Source organism: Pogoniulus pusillus, chromosome 6, assembly GCF_015220805.1.
Source record: "Pogoniulus pusillus isolate bPogPus1 chromosome 6, bPogPus1.pri, whole genome shotgun sequence".
Taxonomy (NCBI): Eukaryota; Metazoa; Chordata; class Aves; order Piciformes; family Lybiidae; genus Pogoniulus; species Pogoniulus pusillus.
In genome coordinates, this window is record NC_087269.1 from 31,058,109 (window position 1) to 31,075,646 (window position 17,538).

Consider the following 17,538-nt stretch of genomic DNA (forward strand, 5'->3'; position numbering starts at 1 on the left):
ACTCTTAAGTTTTAGTTCCAATCAAAAGCTATGAAAAATACTCCACTATCTAAAAAGATCTCAGGGCGGTATTCATACATTTGGATGCTGCTTAAGGATATCTTGGATGTTGCTTAAGGATCAGTGAAAAGATACACAAAACATTCAGTGTTCAGAGATTCAAACACGTCCTCCTACTATTCCTGTGAGGTCTTTAAAATATCAGTGTCTGAATGTAGTCCCTACTTGAAAATGTTTTCATTTTTATTAAACTAAAATACCCTGCCCAGTTAATGCACAAAGCTGAACTAATTTTTCCTTTTGCCATACTCACTTCATCACTGTTCCACCTATTTGAGACTACCGGGCGCAGGCGTTTGACACACACCACTTCTCTCATGTCCTCATAGGACGGATCATTTGGCACCACATCATAATATGGCAACTGATACTCTTCAACAATACCTGGAAATAATTGTGAAAGAGGAAAAAACATTAAAAAACAGACAAAATAAAGCTGTGTGTCTACTCTCAGATTACCTTTGTCTGGAGCAAAAATTAACTCAATTTTGTGCCAAGGCAAACCCACTGTGCTTTTATACTGCGATACGAACCTGAAAGGTTCACCATAAGAAACCAGATGTTTACAAGAAAAGCTCCAGCATTATGAAGTTTAATAGCTACAGTAATTCCTTCAAGTTCCCTGAACATGCATATCCAATGTAGAACTTGACATTTTCTAATCCACTATATGCTACAAAGAAACAAGGAGAAAGTATAAAATGGAAGAAGAGAACAGTGTGGCCAATAGGACAAGGGAGGTTATGCTGCCCCTGTACTCAACACTGGTCAGACCACACCTGGAGTCCTGTGTCCAGTTCTGGGCTCCTCAATTCCAGAGAGATGTTGAGGGGCTGGAACTTGTCCAGAGAAGGGTGACAAAGCTGGTGAAAGGCCTGGAACACAAACCCTACGAGGAGAGGCTGAGGGAGCTGGGATTGTTTAGCCTGGAGAAGAGGAGGCTCAGGGGTGACCTCATTGCTGCCTACAACTACCTGAAGGGATACTGTAGCCAGGTGGGGGTGGCCTCTTCTCCCAGACAACCAGCAAGAGAACAAGGGGACACAGTCTCAAGTTGTGCTGGGGAAAGTATAGGCTGGATGTTAGAAGGAAGTTCTTCCCAGAGAGAGTGATTGGCATTGGAATGGGCTGCCCAGAGAGGTGGTGGAGGCACCGTCCCTGAAGGTCTTCAAGAAAAGCCTGGATGAGGCACTTAGTGCCATGGTCTAGATGACTGGATAGGGGTGGGCGTTAGGTTGGACTGGATGATCTTGGAGGTCTCTTCCAACCTGGTTGATTCTATGGTTCTATGAATACAAGTATAGATTGATAAGGTCACAATAGAAGAGTGAAAGAAAAGGAAGGATGAGTCTGAAAAATACATGGAAGGAGAAAACTGAGTGACAGCAGAAATACAAGATACTATTCCTTTGTTATACTTTCTTATCAATAGCATTTTAAAGTTTATTAACAGCATATAGGTGAAACACATGCATCCAAGTATTTCTGCCAAACCAGGCACTCCTCCTTTTTGATCAAGGGGAAAAAAAAAACTAACACAGAATGTGCTAGTTTGAAGCTAGCTGGAACGTTTTGGTGAGAAGAATTAGATTACAGGCTGTGAAAGGGAAACAATGGTGATATCTACTTCACTCATAAGCTTGCTGAGATGTAGAAGAACAAGAATGTAAATATAGATAAGGACAGTCGCTCTCTGTCTGGGCTTTGGGCTGCATCTCTCTATAACTTAACCTGTTGTCTTTGTGACTAATCTACCTGCTGCCTAACCCCTTGGTCAACCCTCCATACTACCTTAAACATAAGGCAAGATCTTGGGTAAGGTTGAGGGATAGGGGGAAGGCAGAAGGGTGGTTGTGAGTCCCTCCTGGGGACTCAGGTTTCTGGGAGGGGAGTTGTGTTTCTGTATTACCTTTTAACTTGTATGTTTCAGTATACAGCTCTATATATTGTAAATACCTGCTTGTATATTGTGCTGATCTGTAAATATAAAGCTCCATTCAATTTCCAGTGTTGCTGAATATAGTCTGGGTGATTTTTCAAAGAGGGGGGTGAGGGTGGGCAACACCCAAACCATCACACAGAATCATAGATTGTTTTTGTTGGGAAAGACCTTTAAGACCATTGAGTCCAAACATTACTTAATCAACAAGTCTCCTGCTGAATTATGCCCCTTAGCACTACATCTATGTGTCTGTTAAATGCCTTCAAGAATGGGGATTCAACCATCTTACTGGGGAGTGTTTGAAAACCCTTTTAGGGACAAAGTTTATTCTAATATCAAATCTAAACCTTCCCTGGTGCAACCTGAGGCCGCTTCATCTTATCCTATCACCTGTCAGTAGGGAGAAGAGACCAACACTCGTTTCACTACAACCTCCTTTCAGGTAGCTGTAGAGCAGGAAGAGCTTCCTCTTCTCCAGACTAATCAATCTCAATTCCCTCAGCTGCTCTTCAGAGGACTTGCTCTTCAGCCCCTTCACCAGCTTCACTGCCCTGCTCTGGACAAGCTCCAGCAACTAGATGTCTTCCTTTTGGGAGGGCCCCAAAACTCAACACAGTGCTCAAGCACTGGTCCTTCTTATCAAGCTGTACATGATGTAGGCCAGGACGCTCTTGGCCTCCTGGTGACCTTAGCACACTGCTGGTTCATGTTCAAGCTCGCTGTCAATCAGCACACTCAGGCCCTTTTGTGCAAGGCAATTTTCCAGACATATTGCCTTATGTGTGTTGTGCTGCATGGGGCTGCTGTGACTCAAGTGCAGGGCCCAGAACTTGGCCATGCTGAATATCATACAGTTAGCCTTGGCCCATTAATCCAGCCTGTCTAGGTGCCTCTGTAGACCCTTCCAACTCTCAAGAAGATGAACACTCCCTCCAAGCATGGTGTTATCTGCAAACTTACTGAGGGTACACTCAATCCCCTCGTCCAGATGCTTTACTCTAACAACCAATAAAGTTCAGATCAGCAATTATCAAGCTGTAATCTAGATAGACTGCTACTTTCTACTGTTTCTAAAGAACGCAAACCTGTTGGAACAGCAGGCTCATGATATTATTTCCTGGCAAAGTGCTGTTAATGTGAGACTCTGGCCTGATATATTTTATACCCAGTATTTAAAAGTTTACCTCCTGTGACGCAGCGCCGAGCGATTTCCCAAATGATCAGTCCAAAACTGTATATGTCAGCCATGATGTATGGTTGGAAATGGTTTTTATTCAGGCTTTCATCTAGGACCTCTGGAGCCATATAACGTTTTGTTCCCACTCGAGTATTCAAGGGAACATCAACTTCATTTGTGTCACTAAATGAAAATATTAGCAAGTTAGTGAATTGTGGACTATAAGACATGGTATGAAATCTAGAATGGTGCAATTGCTACACTGCCAAGCTCCCACTTACAAATTAGATTATCTTAAATTTTTCTCTCAATACTACACTTAGAACACATTGTACCTCCCTGGAAATACTATCTGGAACAAAGATACTGTGCTAGTTTGAACCTAGCCGGATTATTTTGGCGAGAAGAACTAGATTACAGCCTGTGAAAAAGAAACAATGGTGATGTCTACTTCACTCAGGCTTGCTGAGAGGTATAAGAACAAGAACATAAATATGGATAAGAGAGTCTCTCTCTGGGCTCTGGCTGCAGGCACTTCTCTCCCTAACTTGCCGACTAATCATTCTGCTTCCTAACTCCCCTGGCTGATCATCTAAACTACCTCAAATGTAAGGCAAAGTCTGGGGTAAGGTAGAGGGGTGGGGAGCAGGTGGAAGGGTGGTTGGGAGCCCTTCCTGGGGACTCTGGTTTCTGGGAGGAGTGTTGTGTTTTTGTATTACTTTTTAACTTGTATATTTCTGTCTATAGCTGTACAGATTGTAAATATCTGCTTGTATATTGTGCTAAGCTGTAAATATAAAGCTTCATTCTTCTACTTCCAGATCGACTGAGCCTAGCCTGGGTCATTTTCCAAAGTGTGTGGGGGGCAGGTAACACCCAAACCATCACAGACAGCAAGTAAGGAAGTGGACAATTCACTGCTTCTTTTGCAAGAAAATAACAACAGATATGAAAACAACTATAAAGGTATTTGCTAACAATTACTATTATTCACAAAGGCTCATGCTTTCTTTCAGGCCTTATTTAGCAACAGACAATTACTATTTTAACATTACTTCTTTAATTAAGTTTCAAGAACCTTTACACTGTTCAAATTTTCAATGAGTTAATTTATAACGAAACTACATGATAGCAATTACTATGAAGGGTTGGTTTTGAATAACAAATGAATTAGTCTCCTCTTCCTTTCCTGTACAAATCTACTTTTATTTTCCTCAAAGAGCTTTTTCATTGTTAAACATTTATAGCTGTAACTGAAGTCTGCAGTGCTTCCAAAAAAGCTGTGCTGCTAACAGCTCCATTATATAGACACCTAGAGATTTTGAACTGAGTATCCAAGGCAGGGATAGCATCGTAGGGAAAGCAGGGGGGGAATCCAGCTGGTGATTACTTCTGAAAGCTGTTATGATTATATATAAGCCTTCCCATTGCAGAGGATCTGTTAATCTACCTGTTAAACTTGACTGCAAGACCCAAGTCAGCAATGCAGCAGGTTCCATTTTTCTTTATCAAGATGTTTTTACTCTTCAGGTCTCTGTGTGCAATAGCAGGCTTGCCTTGTGTCCCATAAATTTCTGTGTGTAGATGGCACAAACCACATGCAGCAGAATACGCCAGTTTGAGGAGAGCCCTGTTGTCTAGTGTAGTGCATTTCAGGAAATCATACAACGATCCATTTTCATGATAATCTGTAATCAAGTAAAGCTGTGTCCAGGAGCCAGTGCCTTTAATATCTGCAGCTATGAAGCCTGAAAAATACATCAACAAAGTTACACCCACTGAGAACTCCTCGAGGCTTTGCTCTCACAGAAGCCCTCCAGCAGCCAAACTACTTCCTTACCAAGGATGTTTTCATGACGCATTAGAACGGTTTGGTAAATCTCTGTTTCTCGAAACCAGCTGGCTTCTTCTGTGGTGAAAAATACTTTCACTGCGACTTTTTCACCCCTCCATTTGCCCATCCACACTTCACCATACCGTCCCTTTCCAACTTGCCTCACCATCTGAATTTGTTTGGCAATAGTGCGTTGAACCTAGGAAAGGAAGAAGTAATTAAAAGAAATGAGGGAAAGGTGGAGAAGGGAATCTCAGCGATTAACCAAAAGCACCTGGTCAAGTTGCTCTCAAGCCTGGCTTGCTTGGAATTTTGATCCCATTGTCTAACTTCTATATTGTTTTCCACTATTCCCATTACAAACTCATTCTTGCTTCCTTCAAGGAAGAATTGTACAATGAACCCAAAAATATTAAATCAGCTCAACCTCTTATTTAATTTATGTGCATTTTCTTGCATTGTATTTGTTTCTACTTTATAAACAATTAAATTGTCTCACTGGTTAGTTTTTATGCAAGTATTATACAGGATGGCTATGAACAACTATCAGTCAATAAAATCTACTTTATTGGACAGTGAACACTTGGAAATAAAATATCTTCGAGTTCATTCAACTTGATACTTGTATTATAGATTAATTGCATTATCTTACTTTCTTTAAATCCTGCTGATGTCAACAGATTTCCTAACATAACTTAATTCTGTGCTTCATTTTAGTTCTAGGCATTAGGCACAAACCAAACTTCACATTTGAAAGAGACAAGTTCACTGAAGAAAAGAATTTTAGTTTCTGATTTACCAACAACGGTAGTCCTGATCCACTCCCAGAACTCTGTGACTGGTCAATAAGGTCTTTTAATGACTCCCCAGCTGGAATAAATGCTTCATCTTGTTCAAGGTCACGGTTATAACAATGTCTCTTTGTCATTGACTTACAGTAATGCCTGAAAAAGTAACAGAAGTTAAGCTGAGCTCTAAAACATTCTCCAAAGTATGTACTACATTGAGCTATTCAAATGTACAAGTTTTCTTTAAAAGTAGACAGATTTTATGGCACCTTTTTTTTTCTCAGAAATGCATCTTACATCATTTAATATTAAGAAGTTGTACTGCATGTAGAGGCATGTCAATTTACTATGAGTTGGATGGAAAAACATCATTTTTAGTACTTGGCTCCCATCTGGTGTTACTAGTGTAATACCACTGGGTTTGGTTTATACAGATTGAACCTTGAACCATGGCAGATGAGGCTGATGCACGCAAAATTCTGCTGAAACTGCTAGAACAACAATCACCTCCAGCCCACAGGTGGAGCTGACAGAAGCAGCCAGTCTCTTGAACTGCACCTGCATGAATTGCTGTAGCTCAGATGGTAAATTATTTAGTCTTGAAACACAGTGAAAAAAGGAATTTTATAAAACACTCTTATGTCACTTTAGATGGAATTTAACTATCAAAAGTGACCAAAGATCTAAAAACATTAAAAGCATTAAGACATCCCTGTTCACTGGATGCTATAGCATCCCAGTTATAAGTAGCTTAGAAAACTGTAAACACTTTGTAGGCAGAGGAAAAGAGACTAAATTCACTTGAATTCTATGCTGTCAGCATTTAATTTACCTAGTAATACAAACTGCTATTCACAGAAACATGAAAGTAAATTACAGCAGATTCACTTCTAATCTCTTTTTGTGCTGTTCACAATCATTTGAGAAATGAAAAAGAATGCAAAGAAAGTTCTGTCCTTACTTGTAACAAAAGCAGCTAAGTAAGATGACCATGACAACTATGCAGACTGCCATAGAAATCAACACAGCCATCCAACGAATGCTGCCATCAAACAGCCCATCTATTTAAAAAAAAGGGAAAGTTTGCAAAGTCTGTTAACATATTTTAAACACTTTAGTTATAATTTCACACTCTGTGTATACGAATGTGCACAAACTGAAGCAGGAGGTTTTGTCTGACCATCAGGAAATATTTCTTTACTGTGAGAGTGACCAAAAACTAGCACAGGTTGCTCGAGAAGGTTGTGGCATTCCTCTCCTTGGAGAGATTCAAAACCATGTGAACATGGTCCTGTGTAACTGGCTCTAGGTGGTCCTGCTTGAGCAGAAGAGTTGGACAAGGTGATCTCCAGAATTCCTGTTCAAGCCTCATCAAGTCTGTGATTCTGTGAAAGTATGTGGGGCCACTTGCAAAAGTATCAGAAGGTTGTACAACTGCTAATGCATAACATATCAATTGGTATGAAATTATACAAAATGTATAGGGTTTTAGTATCAAAGTATTTACATCAATAAAGCAGAGAGAATTTCATTTGGGTGGCAGGAAAAGAAAGTTGTTGGTTTTGGTTGACTCTAGTTAGTTTGTTCTTAGAAATAGGAATTAAGGATTTTCAGCAGAAATATTCTGAGAAGGTATTATGAAACTGTTAAACAGGACTTAAAGAGCAATGAATAAGTGCATAAAATATTTTTAGTGGGAACAACAGAAAGAAGAGAACGAATTTACAGTACATAACAGTTAAGAAAGTCACAATTAAGAAAGTCACAATACTTTCTTAAAGATGCATTAATCATAGCAAAAGCAGAGCAGAGACTAAGAAAGCTATTTCAAACAGAAAACAGAACAGAAACAGAATAAAAACAGTTCAAAAGACCCTATTTAGATCATGATAAGAGAAAACCATGAGTGAGTGTTGGAGGAAAAGACTTAACTTGGAAGTAGCAGAAAAGGGAAATTAGAAATACGCAAGGTGCACTACAGAGCTTTGTATCAAAAGTACATAGTACAGACAACACAGGATTGTGCAACGGAGTAATTATATTTCCTCTCTGTTTTTAGCTACTGGTTGTGAAGAACAGAACCAACATAGCATTTATAAGTAGCAGGGTGAGCATCTAGGTGTTTACCTGTACTATCAAGTGGTGGTAAAGTTGGTTGTAAATCCTGATTGCAGAAATCAGTCCGACAGCATTCAATTGTTCGACGTAACTGTGCTTTAGGAGAGTCCTGCAGAAGCACAATTGAAAAAACACTCAGATTCTGAAGTAATCAGCTAGAACAGAGACAGGTGACACACTCAGCATAGCAGCACTGTTTGCCTAAAAAACATCTTCAAAACACAGTATGGAGTCGCTGTCCCTGGAGATGTTCAAGAAAAGACTGGATGAGGCATTTAGTGCCAAGGTCTAAATGACTGGATAGGGCTGGGTGCTAGGTTGGACTGGCTAAGCTTGGAGGTCTCTTCCAACCTGGTTGATCCTATGACTCTAAGATGGAGGAGTATGAAAATTAATCTGACCGTAAGGCAGTAATACAAATAGAACAATTTCAGGAGGTGACCTCACCTCAGGTCTAATCTGCAGTAACCCTAAACATCTATAGCTGTAACTGAAGTCAGCAGTGCTTCCAAAAAAGCTGTCCTGCTAACAGCCACATTATATAGACACCTAGAGATTTTGAACTGAGTATCCAAAACAGTGATAGCACTGGGAGGGCAAGGAGGGAGGAATCCAGCTGGTGAGTACTTCTGAAAGCTTTGTTTACTGTAATCCATGTCAAAAAAGAAAAAGTAAAATCCAATCTTCCAAGGCAATCTTCATTTGCCCAGCTAGTGCCATATCCTGGCATATCTAAAGAAACCCTTGCCTTTATTAACTGTGTTTTCAGTTCCAAGTTTCGTAACTGATAAAGAAGCTCTAGAGGCTAAATTCTGCTTAATTATAACCCTCTAAATTAAAAGCAAGCTATATACTCAGGCATTTAATGATACATAACTATCCTAGAAAGGAAAAAAGCAATGATACATTCAACAGTTTATCAAAAACTGTGTGCACATGTCCAAGAAACTATAAGAGAACTAAAGACAAGTCCTTATAATTACACTCTTCTGTCATATGAATTGAAGAAAACAAGAAATTCCAAGTTAAAACAATCAAGAAATTCTGCATTAAAACAAATTACTCAGATCATTTAAGCAGACTATAATGTTCTCTCTCCAGCTGAGAAAACAGCTGGCAAGTAAAAGGTTGATGTCCTATGCTGAATTTGTCAGTGGCTTACAGACAACTGCAGAGGACTCATAACAAGTTTGGATTCTTTTCCAATTTTTGCTCAAAGATGACTTAAGTAACCATCATCTCCCATGATGGTTCAGTCCCCTTGTTTTTATGGTAAAAGACAACATGCAAAGAAATCTGTAACTGCAGTTGTAAACTACAGAGATTTAAAACTGCTTATGAAGTTTCTCCACATAATCTCTACGGTGATCTTAAATGTTAATGACTTCTCATTCTTTTACCTTGCACTGGAAGTCTGAACCCTCATATTTCATGCAGCCAGAAGCAAGTGTAGGTTCACCATGTTCATCTTCCTCAACGATAGCAAAGCAATGCCCATTAGTTCTGGAACAAACATATTACTTGTGCTTTAAGAGCATGTTTGTTATAAAATATACAGCATTATTTAATCACGAACCTATTAAGAATAACAAAACAGTAATGCATAGAAAAAAATCAACACAGTTGTTACCATACAGTCTGAGAACAAAAGACCCTGTTAGTATTTTCAAACAGAACACTGCAGTGATGTTTCCTCCAAAATAGTCTGCCTTCTACTTCCTCATACCTTCAAGGTTGCTTACAACCAGCCACACACATACAGTTGCTCAGAAACAAGTGAGGGAATGGAAAAGCAGAGATCTAACTAAAAAGACTTACCGACTACACTTGTATAGTTTAAAAAAACACTCCCTTGTCTAAGATGAAAAATGCAACAGGATATGGAAAACGTAACAATAAACTCTCAGAGAGAATTACCAGTATGTGGAGACTGGCTATTTCAAGCTCAAAAGCTCATCTGTGCTTTTCCCACATGAACTTGCTCAAATATTTAGCCTTTAGGGCAAAACAAACAAACTCACTTTCTGAAGTTGACAGCAACAAATTAATTCACCAAAAAAGGAAAGGAAAAAAGGCATTTAAATTTCTTACATCTTTAAATACTTTTCATACTACTTGAAAATATCAACAGTATTTGTAAAGACCTCCAAACCCATTCACAATGGTAGGTCTGTGCTTCCAAGTTAGACAAATTCATTCACAGAATCACAGAATGTTAAGGATTGGAAAGGACCTCGAAACATCATCGAACCCAACTCCTCCACCAGAGCAGGATCACCTACAGTAGTTCACAGAGGAACATGTCCAAACATGTTTTGAATGTCTCCAGAGAAGGAGCCTCCGCAAACTCTCTGGGAAGCCTGCTGCAGTGCTCTATCACCCTCACAGTGAAAAAGTTTATCCTTACATTGATAGGGAATTTCCTGTCATTCCCTCAACATTAATACACTAAAGCAAATCAATCCAGAAATGTCTGCTTGCCAAAATGTCTGTAAAGAAACTCAGATTTGGGAAGCAGGATGTATGGACATTACCCTGCACATGAGCCCTGCATGTCACCAATTAAGAGCTTTATTATCAGAATAATGATGTATACAGCCATTAGTTCAGAGGCAAAGAATTAGTGAGGGCTATACTAACTGCATACATCAGAGGGCGATATACAGTTAAAGCACAAATACTAGAGGTCTCGAAAGACAAAATACTGGCTTGTTATAGAACATATGTTAGGTGCAACACTATGGTTTTAATATACTAGAGGTGTTTATGTCTTAAAAGACAGTAATGCTTGTTCCACCTCCTTGGGTTCTATAAAACTGCTTTATCACTCAAAATAACAGCTTTGGAGAGGCTTAATACTATGCATTGAGTGAAGACTCAAATTACAGTAACGAGTAGTATGTTTTCTATTGTGTATCTTCGCATGAATTCTTAAGGGAGAAATTAGAGGGTCTTAAATACAGAACTTCAAATGAAGAGAAAAAAGGAAAGTCAAGGATATTTCAAACATCTTAAGCTAGCACATAACCACTTCATGACCCTGTTAAAATACTTATGCCTATCAAAAGTTAAAAATACTCCCCTGTCTCTATATGTTTAGAGGCTTTTCTTACCCCTACTGCCTTTCCCTCATATTCTACACTTAATTAACACAGAAGAAGAATTTTCAGTAAACAGCTACGTTTCTACAATTATGTTTTGACTGTCAAGTGAAGAAATATTAGACTAAGCAAGCAGGTGCTAATATCAGAAAGTTTAGATTTGGGTCACACAATACTCATCCACTTATAAAATACTACAGGTTACTTAAAATCTCAGTCCTTCACAGCAGCTGCTGGGGAAAAAAACGAGTTTCAAATAGTTCTAAGGTATGGTAAAAGCAGTATTGTAAGCATTCAGGTGACCATAGGTTTTAGTGTTCAACTCTCCACAGGAATAATGAATTTCAAATCACCTGACAGATCCTCAATAGGCACTTGAGATGGTTTGCTCTCTCACAAGCAAAACCAAGCCCCTCCCTTTCAAGAGTCTCCTCCATTCTGTATGCAACACTTACATGCATGTGTTATTGATAGCATCATCTGGACAATGTCCTGAGCAGTAGCACTTAAGGAAAGGTAAAGTGTCCTCTGGAGCAAGTGTTACTCCATTTCCTTGTTTCTTTTGATCAGGATTTGTTTTCATTCCTGTGCCATGAAGCATGCTTTCTGGATTTTGACCTGGACATCAAAAAAAGAAAGCAAACCAAAATCAAAACAAAAGAAACATATGTTTTCATCTTTCTGATACACTTTCATAAATTCTACACGGAAAACACAACAGAATAATTATGTTAACAAATAATTGAACTAACAGAAGACATAATACCAAAGTTAGGATAGAAATATGAGTTAATAATTTTATTCTATAAATACTTCACTCAAGTATTTTGTATCTCAATAAATCTGCTAACCAGATCAATAAAACAGAAAAAGTATTTTGCCTTTTTGAGGTGGGGCAGGAAAGTAGTGATGTAGCTGGTAAGAATTTTCAGAAGAAAGCCTTTCTTATTCATCTGTTTAAAAAACCAAAATGCTGACTGCTTGATAACCACAACAGTATAATTTTATGCATGACTGAATGTACTTAATATGCAATTTTCTAATTTTCTGAAGTAATTCTTTACAGATTCACAGTCTCACAGAAGTGCAGTAATAACTCCAAAATCTCTTGGGTTTTTTGATGTCTGTATGCATTAGTACTTCAAAACAGAGCTAAAGTAAATCTTGTTTGCAAATTAAATTTTGGTAAATGACATGAACATCCACACACAAATGAGCTTTCACAGAATAAAAACAGGGCTAAATTATGTTCCAAGTAGCCCTCAGTTTCTCAGCAGTAGAAGAGCTAAGGATCATTTGTTCTAGTTCATATTATTAAAGTGTTTTGTTTGTGGTTTTTTTTTTGGCTTTTGGTGAATGCAAGTACTCAGAAGAAATATTACATATGCTTTCTTCTTAGCAAAAAACATCCAGAAAATAATTTTAGGAACATTACCTATCTCACTTGGAACAGCTTTGTGACTACCAGATAAGATCAGAATGTCTTCATCTATCTCTTCCAGCTTTATCAGCCATAATTTTACTAACAAGAAATCTCTGTCCATCGTTTAACAGTATTCTTGGCTCAAAGTCCACAAGGTGTGAACTACATGAAGCTAGAGGAGTTGTAAACAGACTTTCACCTGCACTGACACAGTTTACAGCAAGTCTGTGTCATAGTCTGAGTGCAGCAATATAAGAAAACAGCTATTCAGAACCAAGAAGAGTTTCTACAAACAATTCAAAAACTGCAGGGAATTCAGTACCTTAGTACACCTCAAAAATATTTTCCTCACAATACAAATTTCCATTTATCTAAGAATTAAATTGGAAAAAAAAAGTACTAAAAATTGACCAGGAAACTCATTATTTCCATTAACAGGTTCTTGCAGCTTCCTGTCAAACCTACAGAACATGAGCTCTAATGACAACATTACTCTCGTATTGTATCTTGCTTAAAGGTGTAAAGAAAAATCTGATTAAAACCCTGTGCAGATATCATCCTCTGTGTTACTCCTTTGTAACATATATTATAGGCTTCAGCCAAATCCTTCAGTGTGATTGTTTGTGAAATTTGATTGTATTGTTCTGAAAAAAAGCAGACTTAACAGATTTGTCAGCACCAAGTGCATTGTCCCACTCCAGCAATTTCCCTGAAAGTAATTGTGCCTTTTTCAGATCCAGCTAAGAGTATGTCCTGAGAAAGTATAGCACCTTCTACCTAAACCCTCACATCATTTAGCTGTGTTTGATTTGAGATGTAGTTTTCAAATAGTACTTTGGTAATGCTCAAGTTAGACACTGCTGGTTATGTACAGACTGTTACCAATGAAGATCCTGTGCAAGAACAGCACACAGCTTACAGGTGCATGAAGTATTTCTGACTTAACCCAAAGGAATTTTACATGTATGAAATAGCAGCTTCTCAATCCATGCTCTTTCCTTCTACATATTTCTTCCCAGCACAAAATGAAAGCTCATTTGAATACTGTGCTGCAGATGTTACACATTTTGTACTGAATTTAAAGAGATCCTAACCTGCTCAGACAACAGGTAATTCTACTTAAGATTTAAAAGAAAAGCCAATGCATATATACAAATACTGTCTTTCCTTCTAATTTTGCTAGACTACTAAGGTAGCTTTCCTAATTAATGCTATAAACCCACCTTTACAGTATCACAGTATTATCAGGGTTGGAAGAGACCTCACAGATCATCACGTCCAACCCTTCAACACAGAGCTCAAGGCTAGACCATGGCACCAAGTGCCACGTCCAATCCTGCCTTGAACAGCCTCAGGGACGGCGACTCCACCACCTCCCCGGGCAGCCCATTCCAGTGTCCAATGACTCTCTCAGTGAAGAACTTTCTCCTCACCTCCAGCCTAAATTTCCCCTGGCACAGCTTGAGGCTGTGTCCTCTCGTTCTGGCGTTGGCCACCTGAGAGAAGAGGGCAACCTCCTCCTGGCCACAACCACCCCTCAAGTAGTTGTAGACAGCAATAAGGTCACCCCTGAGCCTCCTCTTCTCCAGGCTAAACAATCCCAGCTCCCTCAGCCTCTCCTCGTAGGGCTGTGCTCAAGGCCTCTCCCCAGCCTCGTCGCCCTTCTCTGGACACACTCAAGCATCTCAATGTCCCTCCTAAACTGGGGGGCCCAGAACTGAACACAGTACTCAAGGTGTGGTCTAAGCAGTGCAGAGTACAGGGGCAGAATGACCTCCCTGCTCCTGCTGACCACACCATTCCTGATGCAGGCCAGGATGCCACTGGCTCTCTTGGCCACCTGGGCACACTGCTGGCTCATGTTCAGGTGGGTATCAATCAGCACCCCCAGATCCCTCTCTGTCTGGCTGCCCTCCAGCCACTCTGACCCCAGCCTGTATCTCTGCATGGGGTTGTTGTAGCCAAAGTGCAGCACCCTGCACTTGGAGCTATTGAACCCCATCCCATTGGACTCCGCCCATCTGTCCAGGCGGTCAAGGTCCCGCTGCAGAGCCCTTCTGCCCTCCAACCCAGCCACATCTGCCCCCAGCTTAGTGTCATCTGCAGGAATGCTCCACACATTATAAGTTTTAATACTTTATGACCTATCTCAGTCACTCATCCACCTTCTTACCCTGAGCACTGAATGCAGCATTTTTTCAATTTGTTAGAAAGAGAAATCAAGGAACCCTGAATTAAAGCATGCTTTCTCCTCCCTCAGAAGAGAATTTTTGTGCAAGCCCACCATCTTCTAAACGAGTACTATTCTTTACAAGCTAACACTGAAGCATTACTACAGCTCTTATAGTACAACTGAGATGAAATACATTTTTCCTCTTGATTTATTCTGATGGATTGTACAAGATAAATGAAGAATGCATACCAAATAAAAATCAAAAACTGTAAATAGTATTTCAAAGAACAGCATCTTTTGTACAGTTTAAATAGGCAAAGCTTTTTATTCAAAGCAAAAATCCAGATTGCACTTCCATTATCTTTGTAATATGGAAGAGAAACAACACTCCACAGTACTGACTTAATCTTACAGGTAACATCTGAATTGCACAAAGAATGGGGAAAAATAAAAATGTTACACTTTACACTTGCATTTTCACTTTCTAAGACAGTAATGAGAACACTTATTAAACATAAGTTTAATTCAATATCCAGGGAAGGAGGAAAAGGGAATATACCAAGACTGTTTGGGATCACATCAAAACAAAGTTTTTAGCCCCTGTCTGGATTTTATCCCTAACTCTATCCTTTACTGCAGTTCTGCAGCTCATCCTCAGCATTTCAAGAAAGATTAGTGTATACCTTAAAGATGCTAGGTATGGGGAAGGGAGCTGAATGTGGAAAGTGACTCAGCTTTCATTCACTTGAGATGTTAAAAATGCAGATCAAGGTCTGACTGGGGTTACAAAATGTTTTCTTTCTGCTTTTCCTGGATAAAGGAAAAAGAGTGAATGAAAAGATATATCTAAACAACATCTTGCTTCAGAAACCACCTGATGATCTTGCACCAGCACTCTTATTATTCCCTGCCCTCAGATCTCCACCTTAAAAATTCACATTGCTTAATCTTCTTTCTGGGAGCAGGACTAAGAAAGGGAGGATTAGGTTTTAGCAATCTTGTGACACTACACTACCTGATGATGTAATTAATAGTTTCTTTCCCATGACTGTGTCCAGTTCTGGGCCCCTCAATTCAAGAGAGATGTTGAGGTGCTGGAAGGTGTCCAGAGAAGGGCGACAAAGCCGGTGAAGGGCCTGGAGCAAACCCTATGAGGAGAGGCAGAGGGAGCTGGGGTTGTTTAGCCTGAAGAAGAGGAGGCTCAGGGGTGATCTAATTATTACCGTCTACAACTACTTGAAGGGATATTGTAGCCAGGTGGGGGCTGGCCTCTTCTCCCAGGCAAACAGCAATAGAACAAGGGGACACAGTCTCAAGTTGTGCCGGGGTAGGTATAGGCTGGATGTTAGGAGGAAGTTCTTCCCAGAGACAGTGACTGACATTGGAATGGGTGGTGGAGGCACCGTCCCTGGAGGTCTTCAAGGAAAGACTGGATGAGGCACTTAGTGCCATGGTCTAATTGACTGGATAGGGCTGGGTGCTAGGTTGGACTGGATGATCTTGGAGGTCTCTTCCAACCTGGTTGATTCTATGATTCATGCAGGTGTCAGCTGTGTTGTGCAGCTAAGAAACACACAAGTTGTACACAGCCTTCAAAGGTCTAAGTGCTATGCATTAATACACACAGCTTCAAAAGAAAGAAGTCTGTACAGAAATACAGTACCCAGAGATTTCAGGCACAGCAAAGCTTCTTCATTATATCCTACCCTCTACCAGCACAGAGCTGGTGGGGCAAAAGCATACAACTTTGCAGCAAATTAGTTGTCACACACCAGAGGACTTGTTGAGATTCTGGATCAGTTTCAGCCTTTTTGTTCATCCTGTCTGACAGATAGTATCATACACCCTTAAACATACAAATTGCTGTATAATGTGTATTTTAACACATTTCAAAACCTTAAAACATTCAATAAAACATCAAGAGTAATGGTGAGCTGGAACATTCTCTTCATGTAATCACAGAGTATGACAATACAGTTGATGAGACTTCAAAGTCCTAACTTCCTCTGCCCCATCACTACACTGTCTCATACATAACTGCATTAATTGTAAATTTTTACAGTATGAACAACTACTACAGATAAGAAGATATCTAAATGGCTGTTTAAATCTTGTTTAATAAAATGTGTATTGTATCATATCATAGTATCATCAGGGTTGGAAGAGACCTCACAGAGCATCAAGTCCAGCTCTCGACTGAAAATGTAAATTATTCCAATAATTACTTCTTCCAATCACAGAAAAATGAGACAGACCATAAAACACATTTTAAAGCAGCAGAGTGCATTAAAAAATCCCACTAGGTTAGAAATACAAGCCTACTTGAAAGTATGCCTTCTAATATTAATATGGATAATCTTTAAAAGGTACTGTGCATGACAGCGATGTGTTATTAACCACTAAAAAATGAGCTAACTTGGCTGCAACTCAATGCCAGGATACTTACATAATTTCATTAAGTCTTCTGATCTAAGAAAAGATTTGTGTAACCCATAAACCCCAGCTCTATTTAGAAATGCAGAGACAGAGTGGTAAGCAAAAGACAAGCAAAAGCCAAATTACACCTAGAAGTTCTTAACCTTATCCCCTCTACCTCCACAAAGAAAGCTGCAATGCTAGAAACTAGTAGCTTACAGCATTCGAGTTGTTCAACAGCTTTCTGAATGCGTAAGACAAGACACGTTCCACATAAGAGTATTCTTATTTCAGAATATATTACTCTTAAAAGGGAATTACCTTAGCCTAACTACACTACTCTCATGGTTTCTTTGTAGCTATTCCCGTTCAAGCTTGTAAATCCCAATAAACTCAACATCAAAATACAAAGAATCTTTGCCAGCAGACCACTCTCATCTCCTTCATGATGGTGCTAAAGCTGCTCACTGGTGCTGGTTGATGCTCAGGGCTTGCCCACACTGGGCT

General features: G+C 39.5%; 1 protein-coding gene across 2 annotated transcripts in view; it reads right to left on the bottom strand.

Annotated features, from left to right (window-relative positions):
• BMPR1A (bone morphogenetic protein receptor type 1A) overlaps window positions 1-17,538 on the bottom strand; it is a 90,238-nt gene that overhangs the window by 5,913 nt on the left and 66,787 nt on the right. For both annotated transcript variants that reach the window (XM_064145111.1, XM_064145109.1), the window contains 9 exons: window positions 11,476-11,638; window positions 9,320-9,422; window positions 7,929-8,028; window positions 6,763-6,862; window positions 5,813-5,957; window positions 5,020-5,212; window positions 4,630-4,927; window positions 3,187-3,362; window positions 314-444 (listed from right to left, as the gene is read on the bottom strand). In XM_064145111.1, the coding sequence (XP_064001181.1) occupies window positions 314-444; window positions 3,187-3,362; window positions 4,630-4,927; window positions 5,020-5,212; window positions 5,813-5,957; window positions 6,763-6,862; window positions 7,929-8,028; window positions 9,320-9,422; window positions 11,476-11,638 (1,409 nt within the window). The remainder of the gene's footprint in view (window positions 1-313; window positions 445-3,186; window positions 3,363-4,629; window positions 4,928-5,019; window positions 5,213-5,812; window positions 5,958-6,762; window positions 6,863-7,928; window positions 8,029-9,319; window positions 9,423-11,475; window positions 11,639-17,538) is intronic.